Here is a 24,559-nt window from a genome sequence, read left to right on the forward strand (position 1 = left end):
TTAAAAAGTACAAAGTTACATGATCAGGAAAAGTACCTTTTAGTAAGTAACCAAAACATTGTGAAATACTCCTCTTACTACACATACGGCTCAGTTTCATCTTAATTTTGCCACAAAAAAAAGATGGCTCTAAATAGTAAATGAAAGTTATGTTAATACAAGGAAGCACAATGAACAACTAACATGTTACCCTGCCACTGGCTATGCCTTATGAAATATTTTACAATTTCAGTCATGCTTTTACTATTGCTACTTCTAGTATGCTAATTAAGATAAAGCTTAACATTCTGTCCTTCTAACAACCGCTGGAAGAGAATAGAGAGATGAATATATATCATGTTCTACAACATTCACTTTCTAATATTCCAAATTTAACAACTTATCGAAATCTAATCTGAGGTATATTAAGAGATCAAACATTTTTTAATCCACACCATGGGCTATGTACCATGCAAACACTAAAACCACAACTGCACACACTGGAAAGAGATAATATTTATATTTTTGCCACAGCGTTAGCTCAACTGCCACTTCATCTCTCTTCCTGTTCTTCTTCCGACGACCCTTCAGTCTGTTTTCAAAAGCCTCCAGTTCGGCCTGAATCAAAACAGTATGACTTTTATTAAATTCAATACACACATTGATTTAAAATTTTCCACTTAGATAAAAATAAATTTGGGAAATGTTTTAATAGTAATGGTATATAATAAACATATTGATTTGATTTTTTAAAAAAACATCTCTCCACTACTGATTGTATTCAACAAATTCAGAACTTAGGTAAGCAGAAAGGGAACTAGGGAGTAGTGAAAGAGATTATTTCAGATTGAAGGCCTGCCTTTGACACTAAATACAGAAACATCTGATTTAAAATATAGACATTAGTTTTATACATCAACACCATTAACCTATAATTAATGGGGCTCTATAATATAGAGCTTCTAGTAAGTGCTAACAGATGACCCATTAGAATAAAGACACCTATAATTCTAGTTTTATACAATGCTGGTAATAAACATTACTGGCTTGTATGGAAGAAATTCAAGTGAGTGAAGAGAAAAAAGCTGCCGGAAATTGATTCCTCTCTGTCAAATACATTTAAAAACACAGAGTAAAAATTCTTCAGGGGAAAAATGCTTCATGCTTTAAATCAAAATGACTCTTTTAGAAAGTAGAATTATATAAAAACTCGTTCTAAAAAAGGATAACTAGATGACACTCATTATAAAGTACAGATTTTCAGTCTACTGTTAAGAACTTACTTATTAAACTTTAATGCATGATAATATAACACGATACACTATAGTGTATTGTTATTAACTAAAACCGGATACTTGTTAACTAAAATATATATGTAATATTCATGCAAGATTCTGTAAATGTGTATTTAAAAGGAAATAGAAATTTCAGTTAACATATCCATGACTTTGCTCATAAACCACATTTGAAGAAGACCTAACATATACTTAACACAAAGTGGCATTCTTCAAAGAACCAAAATGTCAGAATATTCTCAAGTAGTTGTTGATATACAGCAAAAGGGCAAAATATATTAAAAGCAGTCAAACTTGAGAACTACTGACACAGTAAAATAACTAATGCTTTAATGATGACTCACAGTCATCAAGCATGGTTTAAATTATTTTCTATACACTCTGTTTAAAAGGTGAGTAAATAGAGAATATGTTTAAGATTTCTATCCACAATTGTTTGTGAAAAGGGGAGGAAGGGACACCCTAAACTATTCTTAATAATTTAATCTCCCAGGATTTTAGTCGATCCATGTTTTACTGTATTAGCTCTGATAACTTATTTTTTGGTATTAGGCAAACCAACTTTATAGAACCATAAAACACCAGAGGTCATTTTATCCCACCCTTGCTACATGAGTTGCTTTTAATGCCCTCTCTCAAGTCATGCAAATTTCAATTTCTTCATTCATAAAGGCGACAGTTTGCATACAATATACACTGCTTGATAAGTATAAAGCATCTCAAAATGCAAACTGACAAAAAATTACATGTCACTATTACAAAGTTAAGATACTCTTTGGAGTGTATGATCAATAAATATAGTATTTGAGCAAACAGGGGATATCAGGAATGTACTTGTTATCTAGGTAGTAACAAAGAACAGATAAAAATCCTGCATTCAAGAATCTAATGGGTAAATAAGGGGATGTATTATTAAAACAAATGTATTGGTTAGTAAACAGCACATATTTGTCACAGATAACCTACAACTCAGTAAAACAGAACTCAAATAATTTTAGATGAGCGAAGACATGCACTCCAGAGGATGACTTGAAATGGATGCTGCCATGCCCTGACCCCCACCCCTCAACCAAAAGGGGAGTAATCTCTTGAGAATGGACGAAACTGGCAAGGAAGTAAATTGGGAATACACAAAATATCTGTGAACATACAAGGTCCCGTGCTTCTTCAGAGGTTCAGTAAACCTGGACTGAAGTAAGTGAATGGCTAATTTTTGTTTTACAGGAACTGTATCTTCAGTCCAGAACTGAGCTCACCAGATCCTAGTTTGTATGTTTCCACATATCTTGTATTTGCATAAAAACTAACAATGATGCAAAGAGACAGAAGTTTGGGTATTTTTTGTTTAGTTACCTGTTGTCTTCGTTTTTCTTCTTCAAGAGCAGCTTTGGCTTCTGCTTCTTTTATCTGTTTATAGACATTTAAAAGTAAATTAACATTGTAATCATCAAATTTTACATAGAATTTTAACATCTTTCCTCCCAGGCTCCACTAACCCATAACAACTTCTGGGAGCTTTAAATTGAAAATTATTTAAAGAAACGTAAATGTTATATACCAAGAAGTGTTACCAAGGTACTATCTAACAGATAGGGGGTAAGGGGAGGTAGGTTGTTATACCTTATATAAACATTTCAGCTTAACAACTATAAGAGATATTAGATCACAATTCAAAGAGTTACAACACTGTAAACTGAAATACTTTTAAAACTGGACTTTTTCTCTTAAGTTACCATACTAAGACTCTATAATAAATTATTGAATACCACTCTTTGCCTAGAGTTGAAATTGACCATTTTCCTAAAATGCCCTCTGTGGAAGGGAATCCTTAGTTGCAAACAAAACCAAGAGCTTACTCCTTGATTGGGTTGATGGACAGAAACAGTGATGCTAGAAGTAACCCAAACAGCAAAGAATCCCAAAACCTTATTTTTGTATTATTTTAACATAATTTTCAGGAGGCTTACACTAACATTAAGATGAATAACTATGTTCCAGAGCACATACACTAACTGGTACAGAGGATTGAAAAATCTAGTACACACCAGACCATAAAAAGCACACCTGAGGGTTCAAAATAGGCCAACAAACTAGGCTTTTATCACAAAAACAAAAAAGGATGAGATTTCGAGTTGTTCATAATAAGCACATAAATTAATGCACAAAATAAGTAGGGAAAGGCCACTAACACATTAAAAATGACATTTAACCTGACATTACCTCAGATGCTTTCCGCTTCATTTCCTTGCACGTTATGTCACATTCTATGGAAATCTGATTTTCACGTACTTTGTTGCACTGCAATTCCTACAAATAAAGTTTTTTAAAATTTGATTTTAAAAGATTTTCCCTCAAAGTTGTAACTGTATGCCATAAAAAAGCAAAATTTCTCTAGCAGCTTAAGATTATGCATATTATTTTAACAGTCGTGTTAATATTTAATAATGACATGGCTGCATGCATTAAATGTCTTAGTTCAAACAGTGATTATTCTCTATCTCTTAACTGCAAAAAAAGTGAATACCATAAAATTAAAACCATCCATTTACTAATCATTTACTAAACACCACTACCAACTTAGCTTCAATTTCATTTTTATTCTTCATTTTTCTTTATCATCTCTTGTTATTCTTCTAAAGCTTCCAGGGAGGTACTAGAGTACTAGAGTAGTGCCATCCAACACAGCTTTCTGAAATGATGGAAATGTTCTAAACGTGCACTACTCACAAGGGTAGCACTTACCACACATGGTTCCTGAGCACTCAAAGCATGGCTACTGAAATTGAGGAACTGAATGTCATATATTATTTAATGCTGATTCATTAAAATTGTAATTTAAATAGCCATATGTGGCTGGTGGCTACCAACTCAGTGCAGTTCTAGAGTTTTCTGGAGAGCTACAAATTTTTCTCTCGACCATTTTATCTTTTTAAAAAATGTTTAGATGAAAATCATTCTAAAGCTTATATCTGTACTTCACTGTCTCCTTAATGGAATAATAAAAAACTAATCTACTCTTTTATTGATGAGGTGACATCAATACTATGATCAATTTGTGTACTATTCTGTAATAAAATAAGTGGTCCTTATTTTAAATAGTCTTAGACTTTGCTTTTGTAGATCTTTTATCTGCCTTTTATTCGTTCCGTATTTCTTGCTGCCAGATGTCACTTTTGCTCTAAGTGTACCTATTTGTACCAGTTGCTCCTTTCCCACCACACCCTCAGACACTAGTTTTTTAGTTCAAATCTACCAGAGTTAGGAAATGAGATCATCAAATCCTGAGCAAAGTGCATGTACTTTAATGAATCACTTTATAGCACAGAACTCTGGCTGACGTTGGTGATAAACACAGTCTTGTCATCCAAGGACAGTCCAGACAAAGGAAAAATAACATGGACAAACATTAGAGACAAAAATAAATACTGCATGTTTGTGGACATGAAGTCTATCAGCCTGGAAGAAGGATCATCATATCTTTTCTCATTCAAAAGGTACTTATAGAGTACCTGTTACATGAAAAGCACTGTATTAGGGATGGGGGATACAACAAGGAAAAAATTAATATGGTAAATGCTAAACTAATAATAATAATAGCTGCTACTATTTATTAAACATAGCAGTCACTGTGCTAAATGCTATATAAGCATTATCTCTTTTATTCCTTTCAATAAGCCTATGTATAAACTATTTTACAGATGAGGAAACAAGGTTACACACATCCCTGGAATCACAAAGCTCTTAGTCATGAACCTAGCACAAAGTACAAAGAAAGCCAAGAGGAAGGAGCACCTAAGTCTTCCCAAAGGAGGCAGAGGAAGGAAAACCTTCCCAAACAAGGAAATGCTTGCCCTGCGTATTAACAGGATTCTAGTAAGCAGAGCAGTAAAGGAAAAAAACAAATATATGGCCACAGATTAAAGGGGAAATAGCAGATGTGTTAGGGCACTTAAGTAATGGATTCACAAAGATGACTGCCAGGGGATGAGACTGGACAAGCAGGCAAAGGTAATATCATAGATCCCCCTTTATGCCAAGTCTCTATATACGTACACCTTCCTTATAAAGTGCATATTTTTTCCCAAGTGATGAAGAACCATGACGAACTTAGATTGGAAGTATTACAATTAGAGGCAAGGAAATCTGTTATGAAGCTGTTTTCAAAGTCCAAGAATAATCTGCTGCCAGGGTTCTAATGGGTGGCAAACCACACTCGGACAGTAAGATGAGATTTCAGAGAAAACTTGAGAGACATTTCAGACTAAAAGTGATTTGACTGAGTACTGATTTTCATATAAAGGTGGTCCATTTAAATATCTAACACTTAGGGATCCAACTCCAGAAAAGCTCAGGCCTATAAATTTATATTCAGAAGTTACCTGAATCCAGGAAATTATATAGTAGGAGCTATAAAAGTAAATGAAAAGCAAAGGTCCTCAATAAAAGCTAAAGATTTTCAATAAATATTTGCTGAATGGATGAATAAATGAGTGAATTGAAAGAGAAAGGACAGTAGCTTTAGGGAACAACCATAAGAATATGAAGGCAAAAAAGGCATTACAACTATAACTGAGAAAGGGAAAATCAGAAGTCAAGAAAGAAGAAATCTTCAAAGGAGTCAACAGTGTCAACAGGAAAGTCAAGGAAAAGAACTGACCTTTAAGAGTTCAGTGAGATTCTTCCTTCCTAAGTTTTGCTAAATGGTATGTAGTTTGCTTCCACTGAGTTTTCCAATCATTAGCTTTTGCCCTTTTACTCCTTCATTACCAGTACTTTATCTTAAAATTAACTCTCTCCAAATTTGAATGTTACTGTATAATTTTATAAAGCTACGTGTATGTGAGGTCTTTTTAAGGCAACATGTTCACAACATAATACTGACGGTAAAAAAAAAATGTCATAAATAAGAGCAACAAAGGTTAATTCCAGACCATTTCTTAAATCATGAAACTTACTTTATTACTCACATTGTGCATCTTGTGCAAAGACCTCAAATCTAGAACACCCTGATTCTATCCAAAAAAGGGCACTGAACTCAGTTCCAATATAAAATAATCCTCTCTTACTATTAAATTGTAGAAAACTAAATTGCCAAACAAAGCTGATTTTTAAAATAAGCATTTGCAGAAATAGATATGCCAATAATAAAAAGATTCTAAGAAATAAGACCTTAAAATTAAAAGTCAAAAAAATAAAGTCAAAGAACTACCAAAATACAGACTCCCCCTCCCCGCCAAAAAAAAACCCCACAAAAAAACAAAACCAACAAAAATGTACACAGAAAAGAATTTTCAATAACTTAAGATATTTACCTTTTTAATTCTTTTACAAGGACATCTAAGTTTCACCTTTTGGTTGCAATTAAAGGGACATTCACCAGGATGGCACATTTCTTTGCATCTATGACCACAAGGAAGCTAAAATAAAACCAAAATAAAACAATTACATATTTATATTTTAGTCATACTCTACCTCCCCTTTCCCCAGCAACTATTTTAAGAAAAAGTCCATTACAATAGGGTCAATAAATCCTGGATAATTGGCTGATTTTTCACCTTTTTTCTTTTGGATATAAATTACCTTAATTCCCAGAAATGCTCAATAGTCTCCCTGGTTCCACTCTAACAGTACATGTTACATCACTCTTGAGGCTAGTTAGAGCCATGTGACTAAGTTCTGGCCAATGGAATGTAAGCGTAAGTGCTTTTGTGCCTTAAGGCTTCTCAAGAGCACACATCCATGTTCTTCCCTCCCAATGTGCTGGAAATGAGGATATCTAGAGCAACAGTGGGGCCCATGAATCAAAGAGAGCAGAGCTGCCCTGCTAACTTGGGTCCCTGGATCTATATGTGGAGCACTGTGACACATCCACCTTCCCTTGTACTGTTATGTGAGAAAGAAAGAAAATTTCCCTGTCCTGAAGCCAATGTATTGTGAAACAACTGCTTAGCCATTTACTCTAAAAGGCTTGCAACTATGTATTAAAACATACTAAACAGATAGCCAAACCAATTCAGTAATTGCCGTGATGTCTATGTGCTCCTTGACTTTAATTATTTACTATATCCTCTGATCCCAGTCAAGCTTTCAGATGAAAGGGTTCTCTCCTTCTTTCTATTCAAATCTTATGCAAAATTCGACACACAGCTTAAATCATCATAAAAGCATGATATGAGTTTGCCTACATATGAACAATAACAGTAATAACACAAGAAATCTATTTCTAAACTGTTGTGACATTGCTTGTATTATCTTGAACTTAAAAAAAAATTTTTTAAGCACTTCATATATTTCTGTCTCTCCAACCGGAGTGTAAATAAAAGATACACATTGGTTAGTGGTTAAATTTCAAAATCAGACTGCCTGGAACTGAATCCCAGACTCTCTGTTGACTAGGTATGGGTCCTTGGGTAAGCCACCTGACTTTTCTTTCTGTGCTTTACATGTAAAACTGGGAAGAGTAATGGAACTTTATACAGCTGTTGTGAGGATTAAATGTGCTTAATATATTTAGCTATCATAATAAAGGTTATTATTGTAAGTTAGTTAAGGGCAATGGTCTTATATTTCCTTGTGTCTCTCATATCCATTAACAAAGATACTTAAAATAGAGGACACCTCAATTAACATCTGAATCCTGAATTCTAATCTTTATGATTCACCAGATTGATCCTTCAAACTATTGACTCTACCACCTACTTCAAGAAATTCAGAATCCTTTTCCATCACCTTTAGTCTCTCTCTAGTATGCAACTAGGTTTCTTTTTCTTTAATTTTTAGCTGAGACATTCATACCAAAACTAAATTTGGATCACTCACACTGCATTTTCACTAATCCTAGCATAGTGCAGTGCTACTACAATGAGCATTCCTGGGCCACTTCAGTTTTGCTTTTCTCTGCATCTAATACTAGGCCCTTAATACTGCTTAACAAGCTCAATATTTATTCACTATCAAATACCTGCCTCAGAGTGGTTGCTTCAAGTATCCTTCACTTCACTCTCACCTTCATTCCCGCCAGTGCCTCTAGCCTGACTTCATAAACAAGACAAACGTTTGGCATTAGCTCACCATCTATCCTTTTTCCCCCTCAAAATATATCTCTACAACCTCTTGTTCTTTCCTTAATCTGGGAGGTAATTACATCAGTCATCTTCTCTAAAACTAACTAACCACTTTAACTTCCAATCAGTGATTCTGAAGTGGAAAGTGAATAGGGAAGCATATCAGAATCAATAAGTGAAGATCTTTTTGAAATTACATAGAATCGTGGCTACAGTGTGGTCTCTTACTGATCAGTGTTCTATCTCTTCAATGTGCTGGGACTTATGAAAGGTTAAGAACCATCATTCTAGATGTTCTATCTTTCTTCCTCCTAAAAGATCTCAGGCTCACTCTTCACAATTTCACCAACATTTTGAAAGTCTCTCTTTTCTCTGGCTGGGTTTTCTGCCTTCAAAATGTATCTCTTTTCTCTAAATCCTTCACTTGATCCTGTCATCCCATTTGACAATTATTCCATGAATCTCCTTGCCTTCCACGTCCAATGCTGGTAGAAGCTGAAGACATAAATTGGGATGGCTGCCTGATTCACCACAATTCCCCCAGGAGCCATGGCCACAGCTAAGCTGCCCGTCCCTGCTCCCCGCTTGTTGCTGCCTGTGTTAAGGGAGCCCCTGGACCCCAGGTGGGCCAGATTCTCTCTCCTGACCACGTGAAAACTTGAAAGGGAGAGGTGCTGCTTTGAACACAGTCATCTCGCTACAGAGACCCCTGAGCTCCTGCTGCCAAGCCCCTTGGGACTGCCTAGATACTGCCCTTCCCAAAATGTGGCTGTACAGCATTTCCTTCAGAATCTGTGAACTGTCCCCCAATATCCTCCAAATAGATCTTCTTTTTGCAATAAGTTAGCCAAACTTATTCTGTAGATTGCAAGGAGGAGAAATGAAACTCATACAGAAGTGTACTGTGCTCATATCCAACATATGTCCCACAGGCAAAGTAATGTCATTAGTCCTGAAAAGGTATTCAAACTCATGAGTAATCATGGAAATGTAAACTAAAATCATGAGATGCCATAAGATTGGCAAAAATTTAAAAATTTTGACAATACCAAGTATTGCTAAGGATATGAAACAAAAGGAGCTATAAAATCCTGACGGTAAACTGGAAAATTTACTGGTTACATATAATTATTTTGGAAATCAGTATAACTTTAAGTTGAAATTACACATTCCCTATGACCAACCAAATGCACTACAAAGAGAAATCTATACACATAATACCAGAATGTACAAACAAGAACGTTCATAGCAGTATAACAACTCTACCTATCTACGTACAGTAAAATAAATAAACTACAGTATATTCACAATGGAGTAAATGGACTACAGCCACACGTAATAAAAATGACAAGCACAATGTAGAGCAAACAAAGCAAGTCACAAAAGTCCATACTTTTGAACTTTAAATATAAAATTAGGCAAACAATGAATATTGTTTCCAGATATACACGTAGTAAAAACTTCAATTTACAGTAAAAATTATAAATTAAAGCAAGGAAATAATTATTATAAAAGGCAGATGGTGGTAACATAGAATAGAGGGTGAGAACTACACTAAGAAAGGAACTTTGGTAGACTTCTGAGATGCAGCAATGCTAAATTTTTTGACCTAGGTGGAGTTACATGGTGTTCACTTTTTAACCATTTGTTAAACTGTACATATATGTGTTATGTACTGTTGAGTATGTAATAATTTCATTATTTAAAAAAATCAAATCACATGACCATTTCCCTGTTAGATGTGCAAGTATGTATTATCTCAAAAGCCAGATTATATTCTGAAAGAGCAGAAAAGTAGTCCCAAAGAAAGTTGATTAGAATGTATAATATATAGTGGCTGTATCTTCATTATAGATTTCACAGCAAAAAATAGAGGTTTTTCTAAAACATTCAACCTTGATATTCATTTAAAGATGAGATATCCTACCCCTTCCACTCACAGTGAGATGGTTTTCTTCTACTCTACTCAGCCCTTAATATCATTCTGCTAGCACTTTGGTTAAGTCATACCAAATGGCTTACCAATAAGCAACATGGTCTAGTTCAAAATGTTCCACTTTAATCCCAATAATTTAAAAAGCTCTCTTTAAAAATAATTAAGGAAAGCTTGAAAATCAGTATTATTTGTGGATAAATACCCATACCATAATCACCATAGCCAGCACATCTATAGCACTTAACACATACTAAGACCTTTACATATTATTGACTCACTTAATATTCAGCACTCTAAAGTGAGTATTACTATTGCCCCCATTTTACACATGAACGATCTGAGATACAGTGACATTAAACAATTCGCCCAAGTAAAAAGGAGAAAAGCTTGCATAGGAATGATAAAACCAAATTCAGAAATAATTTTTAAAAGTAGAATTGTATATGTGGGGCACAATTTAAATAAAGGTGCAGTTCTTAATATCTTTATATTTCCTTTTAGTTTAACTCAAACCTAACTGAACAGTCCAATAGACACATAGAGTGTATATCAAAGAAGTAGTGGAGCTGGAAGGACATGTGTATGCCATTCCCACAGTTTACACTTACACTCACACTCAATATACATTTACCAACTACCTAATATGTACAACCAGGGAACCAGAGACTGGATATAAAGACAAACATGACACAGTTCCTGCCCACAAGAAATCTACAGTATGGAAAGAGGAGGAGAAAGCAAACAGGAATTTATCAATGGATCAGAATTTGTCATAATCCCATACCGTAACTCCAGGTCTAAGATATCTATGGCAGATTCAAAAAGACATGGTTCTTGGTTGATCCAGTGTATGACTTGATACCATAGCCTACTGGTTCTCAAAGTGTGGTGCCAGACCAACAGTATCACCCTTATGTAAGAGCATGTTAGAAATGCAAATTCCTGGGCCTCCACTCCAGGCCCACAAAATCAGAAACTCTGGGGTGGGGCCCATTAAGCTGTTTTAACAAGCCCTTGAAGTGATTCTGATGCACACTAGAGTTTGAAAACCACTGCTGTAGTCTTATCAATGTCAAGAGAACATAAACTAGAATGAGTTCTATTAACCACAGTAATACTCAACTGTCCACCCCTAGACTGTTCTAAACCATAACAGCCATTTGGATTGTTCCCAACCTAAGAATACATTTTTCAAGAAAGTCCAAGGAGACACTAGCAATACCAGGGGCTCCAGAATGGCCTAGATCCCAAAAATGATGAGCATGAGAAAAAAATTTTTAAATAAATAGTGCCAGCTCATCTCCAGTCCCACCAAATGTCGTAACAGGATCACAAACGAATCATTGCCAAGGCAATGCTAAATTGCAAATTAGCAATCCCTGAATTCAATTTTATTTCTAACTGCAACCTCATACCAAGTTACTGTGTCAGATTAAAAATAAAACATTCTCAACTACTTAATACCTGGAATTTTAATCTAGACAGAAGAAAATTTATTTTAACAAGGGAAAACTTAGAATTTGAAGAATTCAGAAAATTAAACTTGAAATATCCCATGCCTCTAGTTTCACTCATATAACAAAGACAGGATTATTAAAATAATCATTTATTGCTTGAAATGTCTCCCTTTTTGTAATCTTACATAACTTTTAAAATTCGCAGGTTCAATTTCCAATAGTTGTTAAACAGTAATCCATAAAAAGTGTCCAAAGTTCTAGTTAAAAGGAAATACTGTAAACAAAAAGGCATATCATGAATTGATTTGTTTTTATTTAATCAAAGAGACAATACTGTATTTAAGACTTCGTTGTCATCTCTTCCGATTCTAAATAGGATGAGAAACACTTAGATAAGTATATAAAGACAAAGAATTAAAAGAAAAGAGGTGCTATTAGTACATCTATAAGTCAAAAGAATTCCTTTATAAATGTCCACCCAAATCAAATAGCCATCACTTCCCTATCCCCGACAACAGCAAAAAAGGAACAGCCTGTTAAGTTGGCCAAGGAGAGATAGACTACTTTAGTTTCTCAAATCATTGCTGGGATAAATCACAAACCAGTGAGTTTTTACCTTTTTACTCTGAACAATTTTTCTGAACCACTTTCGATAAATTAGTTTGAATACAATGCATATACAAGCACCAGAATCTCTAAAAGCAAAACTTTATATATGAATGCTTTATACTAATTAATTCAAGATAATAATGAGCTTTAAAGTTTACACACACACACACACACACACACACACGACCTGTTTTTTCTACTGTGGATTTACTGTCCAACTGCCCATGAGCCACACGGCTCTTGATCTACTTATATTTTAAGGTGGGTAAACATTAGGTCAATATTTATTGTATAAAGTATATAAGCTGTCTTTAAAACTGCTTAAAAAAATCTTCAGAGTCATTCCGGGTCCTAATATCCCCAAATTTCATGAAGAGATGTGCCTCCACCCTAACCATACATTTCTACAGACATCAATCACATCTTCCTTTCTGTACCCACATTTCTAGGGGTCCAGAAAAGACCTGGAATAGGATGACAAACAATAAAAGAGAAACAATGCCTAAGAAATACAACGTAAAAGTTTCTATTAAATCTTACCTCTTTAGGACACTGATTTTTGCAACAACTAAGGAGGTTCTTTGCATTTACATCAGCTGTGGTTATTTTTCTAAAAAGATGAGAGGAAGTTTTGATGACATTCAAACAAAAGTCCATTTTATAGTATGGTTTTTCCAAAAAATAACTCACAATTTCAAACATATCCATAAAATTATCTTACTTATTTACTTCATTTTTCAAAGAAATATTTTAATTGTATCTCATCTGTAACATCCTCAAATTACTTAACTGTTTTGATAATTCAAACCTTCTAGCCCTGTATCTTCCACCAACAAATCAAACGCCAAAAATGGCAACTGCTGCAAAAAGGAAGTACAAAACACACACAAAATATCATCTATGCCTGGCTTTTCTTTAACAGTTCCTGCTAGTTATCTCTCCCTGTAGATCAATCATTATTCATAATTATAATTCTTTGTAAAGCTTCTACATAAAAGATTTTAAACTAATGGTTCAATATGTTACTTAAAAATTGACCGAGAGAAAATGCTCACCCAGATTTACTTCTAAAGAACAGGGGAAAAAAATGTTACTTCAAATTGAGGCGTAGCGAACATGGCGCTGCGAGTGGCGCGCAGCGTGCGGGCCGCGATCTGCAGCCTGCGCGCCATCTCTGCGTCCAACGCGCCCTGCCCGCCGCGGCCCTGGGGACTGCGGGCGGGCGCCGTCCGGGCGCTGCGCACCGGCCCCGCTCTGCTGTCGGGTCGTAAATTCACAGACAAACATGAATGGGTAACAACAGAAAACGGTGTTGGAACAGTGGGAATCAGCAATTTTGCACAGGAAGCTTTGGGAGATGTTGTTTACTGTAGTCTGCCTGAAGTTGGGACAAAATTGAACAAACAAGAGGAATTTGGTGCTTTGGAAAGTGTGAAAGCTGCTAGTGAACTCTATTCTCCTCTATCAGGAGAAGTAACTGAAATTAATGAAGCTCTAGCAGAAAATCCAGGACTTGTCAACAAATCTTGTTATGAAGATGGTTGGCTGATCAAGATGACACTCAGTAACCCTTCAGAACTAGATGAACTAATGAGTGAAGAAGCATATGAGAAATACATAAAATCTATTGAGGAGTGAAAATGGAACCCCTAAATAAACTAGTTTGAAACAACTTAATCTAGCATAGTTGTCTTAAATTAGTGGTGGATAGATTTTTAAAAAGCAACTTTTAGCAAAAGAAACTACTTGAAACAATGTTGCCTGAAGAAAATACCCCTTAACTTCCTAGTGATTTCAGATAAACACTATGCATCTTTTTCACAACACCCTGTGATTTTTAGGCTAGTCTCCAGTTATAATACTCAGAATTCCTGAAATTATCTGTGGTAAAACTAGTTATAAAAATTATGTAATTCAAGGATAACATTGTATCTTAACCTTATATAATATTGTAACTTGCTTACAGCCATCCCTGGATTTGGGTCAAAATACTCAATGAACTTGCCACTGGAAATAAATGACAGTGGAGAAAAGTTTGTTAGTTGTATAGTGTCCAGTGAAGAACATTACTATCTTAATTTTGCAATATACTGTGTTTGCTGGTGCTATTTTTATACAGTGAAGCAACAGCCTTGCAGGAAAATAAGAAACAGTTTAATAATAAAATATTCAACTTCTTAAAAAAAAAAAAAAAAAAAAAAAAAAATTGAGGCGTTTAGGCTATTCAGTGGGAAGTGCAGTAAGCTTATTAGAAAAACTTTTTTTTCAGTTGATTTTGGATTAAGCTATCTATTAATGTTAGAAATTGATTCAGATCATTTTAGATCAATCTGTGCTTTTATATCTGTTTTCACTGCGTAATTCAGAAAAAGTCACAAACACCAATGAATAAAACTACTTCCTAACAGACAGCTGAACAGTAGACACTGCATGAGTCAGTAAACAGTGACAATCAAAAATTCCCCATCACCTGTGTCTCACTTTACTCTTCCCCATTACCTTCCTTCTCCTTTCCTTTATTCTTTCTTTTCCTGTTCCCTTCACTAGACATAATTGCCAAAATATACCATAAGTTTAGCCTCACTAATGTCAAAACTATTATCTTAAGTATTTGTATCAAATTAGCTATAAATGTACTCTAAGATACCACATGCAATTTTCCTGGCAAAGTTGTACATAATAATAACAAAGTTTTTACTCTGGCTCTATTAAAGTTGTATATTTTCATTCTTACAGGTAAGGTGCTCACCTCTGAACTTAAGAGCTAATATCACTTTGTTCCTGTTACTCTATCATTAGGAACAAGCTTTTCAAGGCCTGCATCTTTTATATCTAATTTCTATAGAAGAAATTACATGAAGCAGAAAAGGACCAAAAGGAAAAGATGACTTATGAGATTATCCACTGAACTGAAAGTAAATGAAATTATCAGAACAAATACTGAGACTGAAGAATTCTATATAAAAACATATACTTTAAACATGCATTCAAGAAACGGAAGAAGCAACTCTGGATAGCTATGGTAATGGAAACCACCTCAATCCAAATATATCCACACATTTCCCCTCAAAATCATTCAGTTCATTAATAACAAACAAAATCACTCAAATCCCATGACCTCAGCAAAGCCAGAAGACAGAAATTTCTACAAACTTCAAATTACCTGTAAGTAGAAAAATAAACACCAATTCCTAGCAGAGCTATTTCTCAAGCTCCCATAGCAAGTCTTTTCAGAGAGCTTGGTAGAGTTCTGGAAAAACTGAGCAGAAAAGAGGAGAGGGGCACTGACCTAACATCACACCAGAAAGACAAAGTCCACCATAAATGTAAAAATACTGAAAAAGTCTTGGTGGATCAGAGCACCAACTAAAAAAAAGAGACTCTAAAAACTGCACAAGAATCAAGGAGCCAATATTGGAAAGGCAACACTCTGCGGAACAAGACAGTAAAAAGGGAAGGTGCCCTTGGAGACGACATGACAAAGGGAAAAAGAAGCAACAGGGGGAAATTTAGGACCCTGAAAGACCAAAGAAAACAACGTCTTGGGACTTCCCTCGTGTACCAATGGTTAAGACTCCCGTGCTTCCACTGCAGGGGGCACGGGTTCAATTCCTGGTCAGGGAACTAAGATCCCTCATGCTGAGGGGCACGGCCAAACAAAACAAAACAAAACAAACAAAAGAAAACAACCTCTTCTCATCATTCATCACCCATTAATAAAGCAAAATTGTCCTCTTAACTCTCCCTACAAAACTTATAAAACTAAAAATTATAATTTTTTAAAATTTCAACAAAATAATTTTAATATTTAAAAAGAATAAAATTTCACTTTCCAATTTAAAGCATGAGTCCAGAGTATAAGTGACAAAAACAAACTTAAGATAATATTAACAGGCATTTTTCTGCAAGTATTTATGCTCAAAGTATCAGACATAAACTCATATTCTCAAATTTAATCTGAGGGCTTCCCTGGTGGCACAGTGGTTAAGAATCTGCCTGCCAGTGCAGGGGACGCGGGTTTGAGCCCTGGTCCGGGAAGATCCCACATGCCGTGGAGCAACTAAGCCCGTGTGCCACAAGTACTGAGCCTGCCCTCTAGAGCCCAAGAGCCACAACTACTGAGCCCGTGAGCCTAGAGACCGTGCTCCGCAACAAGAGAAGCCACTGCAACGAGAAGCCCACGCACAGCAATGAAGAGCAGCCCCCGCTTGCTGCAACTAGAGAAAGCCCATGCGCAGCAACGAAGACCCAACGCAGCCAAAAATAAATTTTTAAAATTTATATTAAAAAAATTTTAATCTGAGTAAAATATACTTACAAAAAACCCACTTTATAGACTTAAGTGAAATGGAGCTGAACAAGTTAGGTTAATTACATTAGATCATGATTAAACAGAAAAAAATGGAATTTTTTTTTCCCTCTACATAATCCACAAGCAAAAAATTTCATTTTTAAGTAAGGAAAATATAGAGGTCATATCCTAGTATGATAAATGTCATAACACCAACACTTGTAATAAACAAAGGCTACTTTTTAAATCTATGATTTAAAAATTGTGCCTAAGTAACTATGTGCAAGTCAACTTTTGATCCAGCAAAACTCTAGCTGACACTGTTATTTGAACAATCTGCTATAGGAGTGCTTCTCCTGTTTTTTTTTAAAGCAAATTTTTTCCTAACAAAATCTTATACAGAATCCCCAAGTGGAAAAAAGCAGAACTGTCCTGGTTGAAATCAAGGTAAAGTATCTAGAAGATGAAATAGTCTACATTTCTTTCTTCCAGATCTCTACTGGAAAATCTAGGTCTCCAGCCCCTAAGGACCACACTGAAAAATATTCCTTAAAGTATTCTATAAAGCGTTCTGAATTATGAAAATATACCAGTTAAAATGATTTTAGTAAAACAAGAATATTTCTTCAGTCCACTTACCTACATTCCACATAAAGACTTGTGATCTTGCAGTGACATTTTACTCTAAGCATCTGAACACAGGGAGGACACTCTCCAGGGTGACATGGCAAAACACACGGATGAGGACAACCTGGCGGCCGTGATTTAGAGCACCCTTCTTCACACTGAAGGCATTCTGGGCCAGCCTGATAAGTACCAAGGAAATAAGTCATCTAAATACAGAAGTCTAACATTTCTATATATGTTAAAGTTATAAAATTTATACATCCCATTAAAAGAAAGTACTTCTGTAGCTCTTAGAAATAGTTAATAAAATGGTACCATGCTTTCACTCTTTTAAAAATACTCAAAATGAATAACAGCAAGATCATCAATAGGACCATTATTCACAAAGATTTTTATGTCTACAAACCTCATTTGATCAAACTGCCTCACCTTTAAAATGGACTTGTGATTACACGAAGCATCCCTATTAAAATGTTAATTACTTCTTAGTCAGTGGCAGAAAAAAAAAACAGAGTAAAAACATTTTCCACCCAAGAAGCATGATCATCACCTAACTAAAAAAGCAACACACGGGCTTCCCTGGTGGTGCAGTGGTTAAGAATCCGCCTGCCAATGCAGGGGACATGGGTTCGAGCCCTGGTCCGGGAAGATGCCACATGCCGCGGAGCAACTAAGCCCGTGTGCCACACCTACTGACGCTCATGCGCCACACCTACTGAAGCCCGTGCACCTAGAGCCCGTGCTCCGCAACAAGAGAAGCCACCGCAATGAGAAGCCCGTGTACCGCAAAGAAGAGTAGCCCCCGCTCACCACAACTAGAGAAAGCCTGCGCGCAGCAACGAAGACCCACTGCAGCCAAAATTAAATTAATTAATTAATATAAAAAAGAAAATTAATTATCTCCCATTCATAACCAATTTAAAAAAGAAATCACTTGGGAATCTTGTTAAAATGCTGAGGCGGGGTCTGAGATTTTGCCTTTTTAACAAGATTCCAGGTGATGCCAATGCCGCTGGTCTGCAGAGAACAGTCTGAGTGGCAAGGGTCTGTAACATACATAATATAGAAGAAATGCATGTGTATATCTATGTATGTGTGCTTATGTACGTATATATATGTTTTCTTTTTTATTTGTTTTTGATGACAGACTTTCCTCAAAGAGAAAATATCCTCATTCTTCTTTCAATCAATGAATTAGGGTTATATTTGCTGCTAATGGTATCAATCAGAGCCATCCCACATAAGAATAGCATTGACTGAACTGAGATCTGAGGGTAAGGCAAGGGAAGGAAAGAGACCAGAGCAGAGGTAAGAAGCAAAAGAGCTTTGATTTCAGTTAATTCAGTAAACACTTATTGAATACCTGCTGTGTTATAGGCTCTGTGCTATACCTCAAGGTAGAAACTGCATTAAAAATTCCAAAGGCATTTGGGTCAAGAGAGACCTATTAAGAGCCTTTCTCCAGTGGGTCTCAATTGAGATGTTACAGTAAGGAATTAATTTTTAAAGTTTCTGAATTATTTAACCTTTAATACATAAATTAGAATGATTGCAAAGTTATCCTCCAAAATAATATAATTTCCACTCACTTACACTGCAGTAGCCTTCCCTGAGTGGGAGATAGGGTGGACTTGTAGCTAAATTGAGAAGAACTGCACATAACTTATAACCCATATTTTACCACAGACACTGACTGCCTAGGAAGCCATGTTGGGATAATCCAAGGTAATTCCCCAAACATGTCATATCATTTCTTAAAATGAGTTTTTTCTGATTCATCTGATATTCTGGAAGTCTAATGGAGGAAAGCCATACAGCAGCTATTCTCTAACTAGTTAATGTGGTTTTGAATCATTATGTTAGTTTGATTTTATAATTCCAATATCTTTTTCATTTTATCATGAGAACATTTTTATTGAGGATCAGGGCATGACTCAGTGAAGAAATTATAAGCAATACGATTTACATATATATCTGCACATGAGGAAGAATGATACTATAGACATTTATGTTGTCATGCATTACAATTACCAAATCAAAGACCAAAATATCTAATAACGCAAGTGAAATTTTCAATAACACAATTCATAGTAATAATTTAAACACTTGTAAATGTAATGTTACTTAATAATAAAATGAAGCTTAAAATCTTTGGCTTATTCCTCATTAAGCACACTTGCTAATATTATTATGATTCCCTACATAATGGAAACCTAGGAAAAAACATTAATTATTTTAAAAATAAAATTTAATATTATTTAAAATTTGATTAGCTACATTTGTTTTTCCTTGTGAAATGGCAATTTTTAGACATCTTTGAATGGTTGATTTCTCATATGCTTGTAAAACGCTTTTAGTAAATTTCACATAACTTATACATATCCCGTATCTGTGATGGTATTTACTTCCAACAAAAGATTGAGAATTTATTAAAATTGTGAACATCTACCTCATGTATTACATTTAAAAAACAGCTGAGAGCAAATGCTCCAGACTAAACTCAGAGATATAAATGGATAGCAGTAGAGGTGATACTGCTACTTACTATCTAAAAAGAGACACAATTTCTGTACTTTTATCATAAAATCAAACCCTATGTATTAACCCAGGTATAGCATGTAAACAGTACCAAATTAAAAGGCATATTATTATGAACTACCACAAAGACACAGAGAGATATACACCAAGCTGTTAAAGTTGGTTGTCTGAGGAAAGGCAAGGAAGGAGAAGGGATGAGGGCAAGAAAAAGGAAAAGAGAAGTTAGAGCAAAATGGAAAATATTTATGTCAAAATTACTGAAAAAAATGTTTCAAGCATACTGTAAGCATGTATACATTCAACCCAAGGACATTACCTTGTTTTTGTCAGTGCAGGAATCAATTTCAGTTACTTTGTGGCACTCTTTCATACATGTATGATTCTGACAATCTAAGGTTCGTCCACAAACTCTCCTACAAGAGTAGGGTCCTACAGTGTGGCATGGTAGTGGGCTCACCTTAAAATTTAAGAAAAAAGGAAAATCAGCAACACAGACACACACACACACACACAACCTATTGGAAGCATGTTTCAAAAATGACTCATCATTTGAGAACAAGTTTCATCTAATACATTTTCATTAATAATTGTTATTATCAAAATCAAAGTAACCTATCCAAAAACATCCAAAGAATGAATGCCAAGGAGCAAAACATTCTACTCCTAAAAGGGAAATTCAATGTAATGATTCTGCAGTGAATGCATATACATAGGCTAATTCTCAAATAAAAGCACTGTGTATTTTAAAAATTAGTAGACAAACTGTTGTACTCTTTAGAGCACTAAAAAGACAATACATTGACTTTGCTATTTCTAACAACCATCATATAGAAGAGGTACATAGATTACAAGCTTTACTTAAAGTTTGTGCCTGTAACTCACCTCATGCTTCCCAAGACATTCCCTGCAAGAAAAAAATAAAATGAAATGAAACATTATACAGTCTTCAAAAAGAATATTTTTAAAGCAAAGATGCTAACTCTACTGGTTTTTTTGTTAAGAATAAAAAATAAGCACATACGGAAATAATAAGTGATTACAGAAAGGTTGCAGGATACAAAGTTAATATACAAAAGCCAATTGTTTTCCTACAATACCAGCAATGAACAACTGGAATTTGAAATTAAAAACACACCACCATTTTTACTAGCACACACAAAAATGAAATACTCAGATATAAATCTAACAAAATAAATACAAGATCTATATGAGGAAAACTACAAAACACTGACAAAAGAAATCAAAGAAGATCTAAATACATGGAGAGATATTTCATGTTCATCTATAGAAAGGTGCAATCATGTTAAAATGTCACTTCTTCCCAACTTCATCTAGATTCAACACAATTCCAATCAAAATCCCAGCAAGTTATTTTGTGGATATCAACAAACTGATTCTAAGGTCTATATGGAAAGACAAAAAACCCAGGATAGCCAACACAGTACTGAAGAACAAAGGCAGAGGATTGACACTACCCAACTTCAAGCCTTACTATAAAGCTACAGTGATCAAGACAGTATAGTACTGGTGAAAGAACAGACAAATAGATCAATGGAACAAAACAGAGAGCCCAGAAATAGACCCACAAAAACATAGCCAATTGATCTTTGACAAAGGAGAAAGGCGATCAAACGGAGAAAGGGTAGTCTTTTCAACAAACGGTTGGTGCTGGAACAAAGGAACATCCACATGGAAAAAAATACAAACAGACTTTATACATTTCACAGCAGTTAATTCAAAATGGATCACAGACCTAAATGTGAAATGCAAGACTATAAAACATAGGAGAAAATCTAGGTGGCCTCGAGTTTGGCGATGACTTTTTAAATACAACACAATCCATGAAAGAAAAATGGTTAAGTTGGACTTCATTAAACCAAAAACATCTGCTCTGCCAAAAACACTTAAATAAAAACGGGTTAAATGAAAACACTTAAATGAAAAGACAAGCCACAGACTGGGAGAAAATATTTGGAAAACACATATCTGGTAAAGAATTTGTACCCAAAATATAAAAGAACTCTTAAAAACTCAATAATAAGAAATTAAACAGCCAATTAAATAATGGGCAAGATTTGAGCAGAGAACAGACACCTCACCAAAGAGGATATACAAATGGCAAATAAGCATATGAAAAGATGCTCAACATCATATGCCATTAGAGAACTGCCAATTAAAACGAGATACCACTACACACCTATTAGAATGGCTAAAATCCAAAACACTGACAAGAGCATTTGCTGGCAAAGATGTAGAGAAACAGGAACTCTCATTCATTGCTGGTGAGAATGCAAAATGGTACAGCCACCGTGTTAGTCTGGCAGTGTCTTATACAGGTAAACATAGACTTACCATATGATCCAGAAATAGCACTCCTAAATATTTACCCAAATGAGTTGAAAACATATGTCCACACAATAACATGGACACATGTTCTGTGAACATGAACGTTCACAGCAGCTTTCTTCATAATTGCTAAAACTTGGAAACAACCAAAATGTCCTTCAATAGGTGAATGAATAAGTAATAGAATATTACTCAGCAATAAAAAGAAATGAGCTATCAAGCTGTAAAAAGACATGGAGGAAACCTAAATGCATATTATCAAGTGCAATATGCTAAAAAGCCTATATACTGTGGGATTCCAACTATAGGACATTTTGAAAAAGGCAGAAATATGGAGAGAGTAAAAAGACCAACAGTTTCTAGAGGCTTGAGGGCTGGGGAGGTGAGGGATGAACAGGACATTGTTAGGGCAGTGAAACTGTTCTGTATGGTACTGTAATGGTGGATACATGAGATTATGCATTTATCCAAACTCATGGACCATACAACTGAAAAAGTAAACCTTTACCAAGGTAAATTATAGACTTCAGTTAATAATAATGTATCAATATCAGTTCCTCAACTGTAAAAAATTCTACTCTAAGAAAGAAATCATATTACCTGGACAGTTCATGTGACAAATAATATTTTTCAACATATACTTCATAATAATAATTTTGTTATACATGCCACTGAAAAATCATGGTATCAGAGTTAGAAGGATCTTTATACATATGTTTTTGGTTTTTAAACTAAGATAAAATTCACATACCATAAAGTTTATACTTTTAAAGAGTACAATTCCACACTAATGTAAGATATTAAGGGAAACGGTGTGTGTGGCAGGACCATATGGGAACTCCTTGTATTTTCTGTGAAATTTTCCTGCAAACCTAAAAAATCACCTAAAAAAACCAGTCTATTTAAAGAAACAAAACAAATATTTCATTTCCCTTTCAAGGGACTGGTTTAGAAATTGTCTTGTGATCCTATTCTGGCCAGTGAAATGTGAAAAGAGTTTTACTATGGGGCTTCTGGGAAAGGTTTCCTCAGTCTTTAAATAAAGAAGAAAATGATGACTGAAGGCTTAAACAGTGTCCATTTCTCCCTTTGGAAACTTCACTAACTGGATGGGAAGTTTATCAGAAGGGCAAGTAGCCTGAGAGCAAAGAGGACACACTGGATAAAATGTAAAGACAGAATCTGGGCCCTTGACGATAAATCACTGAATCAACCAGATTAACCAACCATGAAGCAGCAGTTCTACCTCCAGTCGCTTTTTATTTAGGGTTTTTGTTACTTGAAACAAAAGATACCCTAAATGATATAGCACATATTATATGTGTTATATGCACATGTTCAGAATTCTTTTATCACATGGCCAAATTATTATTAAACATGTTATTTTTAAAACAAGAGGGCAAGAAAACAGGAACACTGTCCTCTAATAAGAAATTATATTAACTGGAGAGTTCATGTGACAAGTAATATTTTTTAATATATCCTTTACAATAATAATTTTGTTAGACATGTGACTGAAAAATCCTATCAGAATTAGAAGGATCTTCCTACATGTTTTTCTCCTTTTTAAAACTGAGATGAAATTCACATACCATAAAATGTATACTTTTAAAGAGTACAATTCAGAGGAGTTTAGTATATTCACGAGGTTGTGTAACCATCGCCACTACTTAATTCTAGAATATTTTCATAACCCAAAGAGAAACCCTGCAACTATTAGCAGTCACTCCCCATGGTCTCCTATCCCCAGCCCCTGCAGCCACTACTCTACCTTCTGTCTCTGTGGATTTGCCTACTCTGGACATTTCATATAAATGGAATCAAACAGCATGTGGCCTTTTGTGTCTGGCTTCTTTCATTTAGAATACTGTTTTCAAGGTTCATCCACGTAATATGTAAATGTATCGGTAATTCATGGATTTTTATAGCTGAATACTATTCCACTGTATGGCTATACCACATTTTGTTTATCCATTCATCAGTTGATAAAAAATTGTTTTCACTTTTTGGGCTATTAATAATAATGTTGCTATGGACATTCACGTATAAGTTTTTATGAATCTATATTTTCAGTTCTCTTGGGTATAGTCCTAAGAGTAAAATTGCTGGGTCATATAGTAACTCTATGTTTAGTCTCCTGAGAAACTACCAAACTGTTTTCCAAAGTAGCTACACCACTTTACATTCCCAACAGCAATGTATAATGGTTCCAACTTCTCCATATCTTCACCAACACATCATATGTCTTTTTTATTTTAGCCTTCCTAGTGGATGTAAAATGGTATCTCTTGGTGGTTTTGATTTACATTTTTCTAATTAATGATATTGAGCATCTTTTCACGTATTTATTAGCCATTTGTAGATCTTCTCTGGAGAAATATCTATTCTAAGCCTTTGACCATTTTTAAATTGGACTA

General features: G+C 34.9%; 2 protein-coding genes across 5 annotated transcripts in view; one reads left to right on the forward strand and one right to left on the reverse strand.

The window, feature by feature from the left end:
• Positions 1–277: 277 nt before the first annotated feature.
• The window catches only part of NFXL1 (nuclear transcription factor, X-box binding like 1), a 52,748-nt gene continuing 28,466 nt past the window's right edge, over positions 278–24,559 (reverse strand). For 3 of the 4 annotated variants that reach the window (XM_061191369.1, XM_061191370.1, XM_061191371.1), the window contains 8 exons: positions 20,679–20,700; positions 20,113–20,253; positions 17,271–17,437; positions 12,881–12,950; positions 6,587–6,691; positions 3,495–3,581; positions 2,628–2,681; positions 278–597 (listed from right to left, as the gene is read on the reverse strand). In XM_061191369.1, the coding sequence (XP_061047352.1) occupies positions 424–597; positions 2,628–2,681; positions 3,495–3,581; positions 6,587–6,691; positions 12,881–12,950; positions 17,271–17,437; positions 20,113–20,253; positions 20,679–20,700 (820 nt within the window). In that variant the 3' untranslated portion in view covers positions 278–423. Of the gene's footprint in view, positions 598–2,627; positions 2,682–3,494; positions 3,582–6,586; positions 6,692–12,880; positions 12,951–17,270; positions 17,438–20,112; positions 20,254–20,678; positions 20,701–24,559 lie in introns of those variants that run through there. The other variant, XM_061191372.1, reaches the window with a different exon arrangement.
• On the forward strand, positions 13,457–14,497 carry LOC133092136 (glycine cleavage system H protein, mitochondrial-like). Its single transcript, XM_061191368.1, has one exon. The coding sequence runs from the start codon at positions 13,457–13,459 to the stop codon at positions 13,976–13,978; it is 522 nt and encodes a 173-aa protein (XP_061047351.1). The 3' UTR covers positions 13,979–14,497.

The sequence above is a fragment of the Eubalaena glacialis genome, chromosome 5, assembly GCF_028564815.1.
Source record: "Eubalaena glacialis isolate mEubGla1 chromosome 5, mEubGla1.1.hap2.+ XY, whole genome shotgun sequence".
NCBI classification, from domain to species: Eukaryota; Metazoa; Chordata; class Mammalia; order Artiodactyla; family Balaenidae; genus Eubalaena; species Eubalaena glacialis.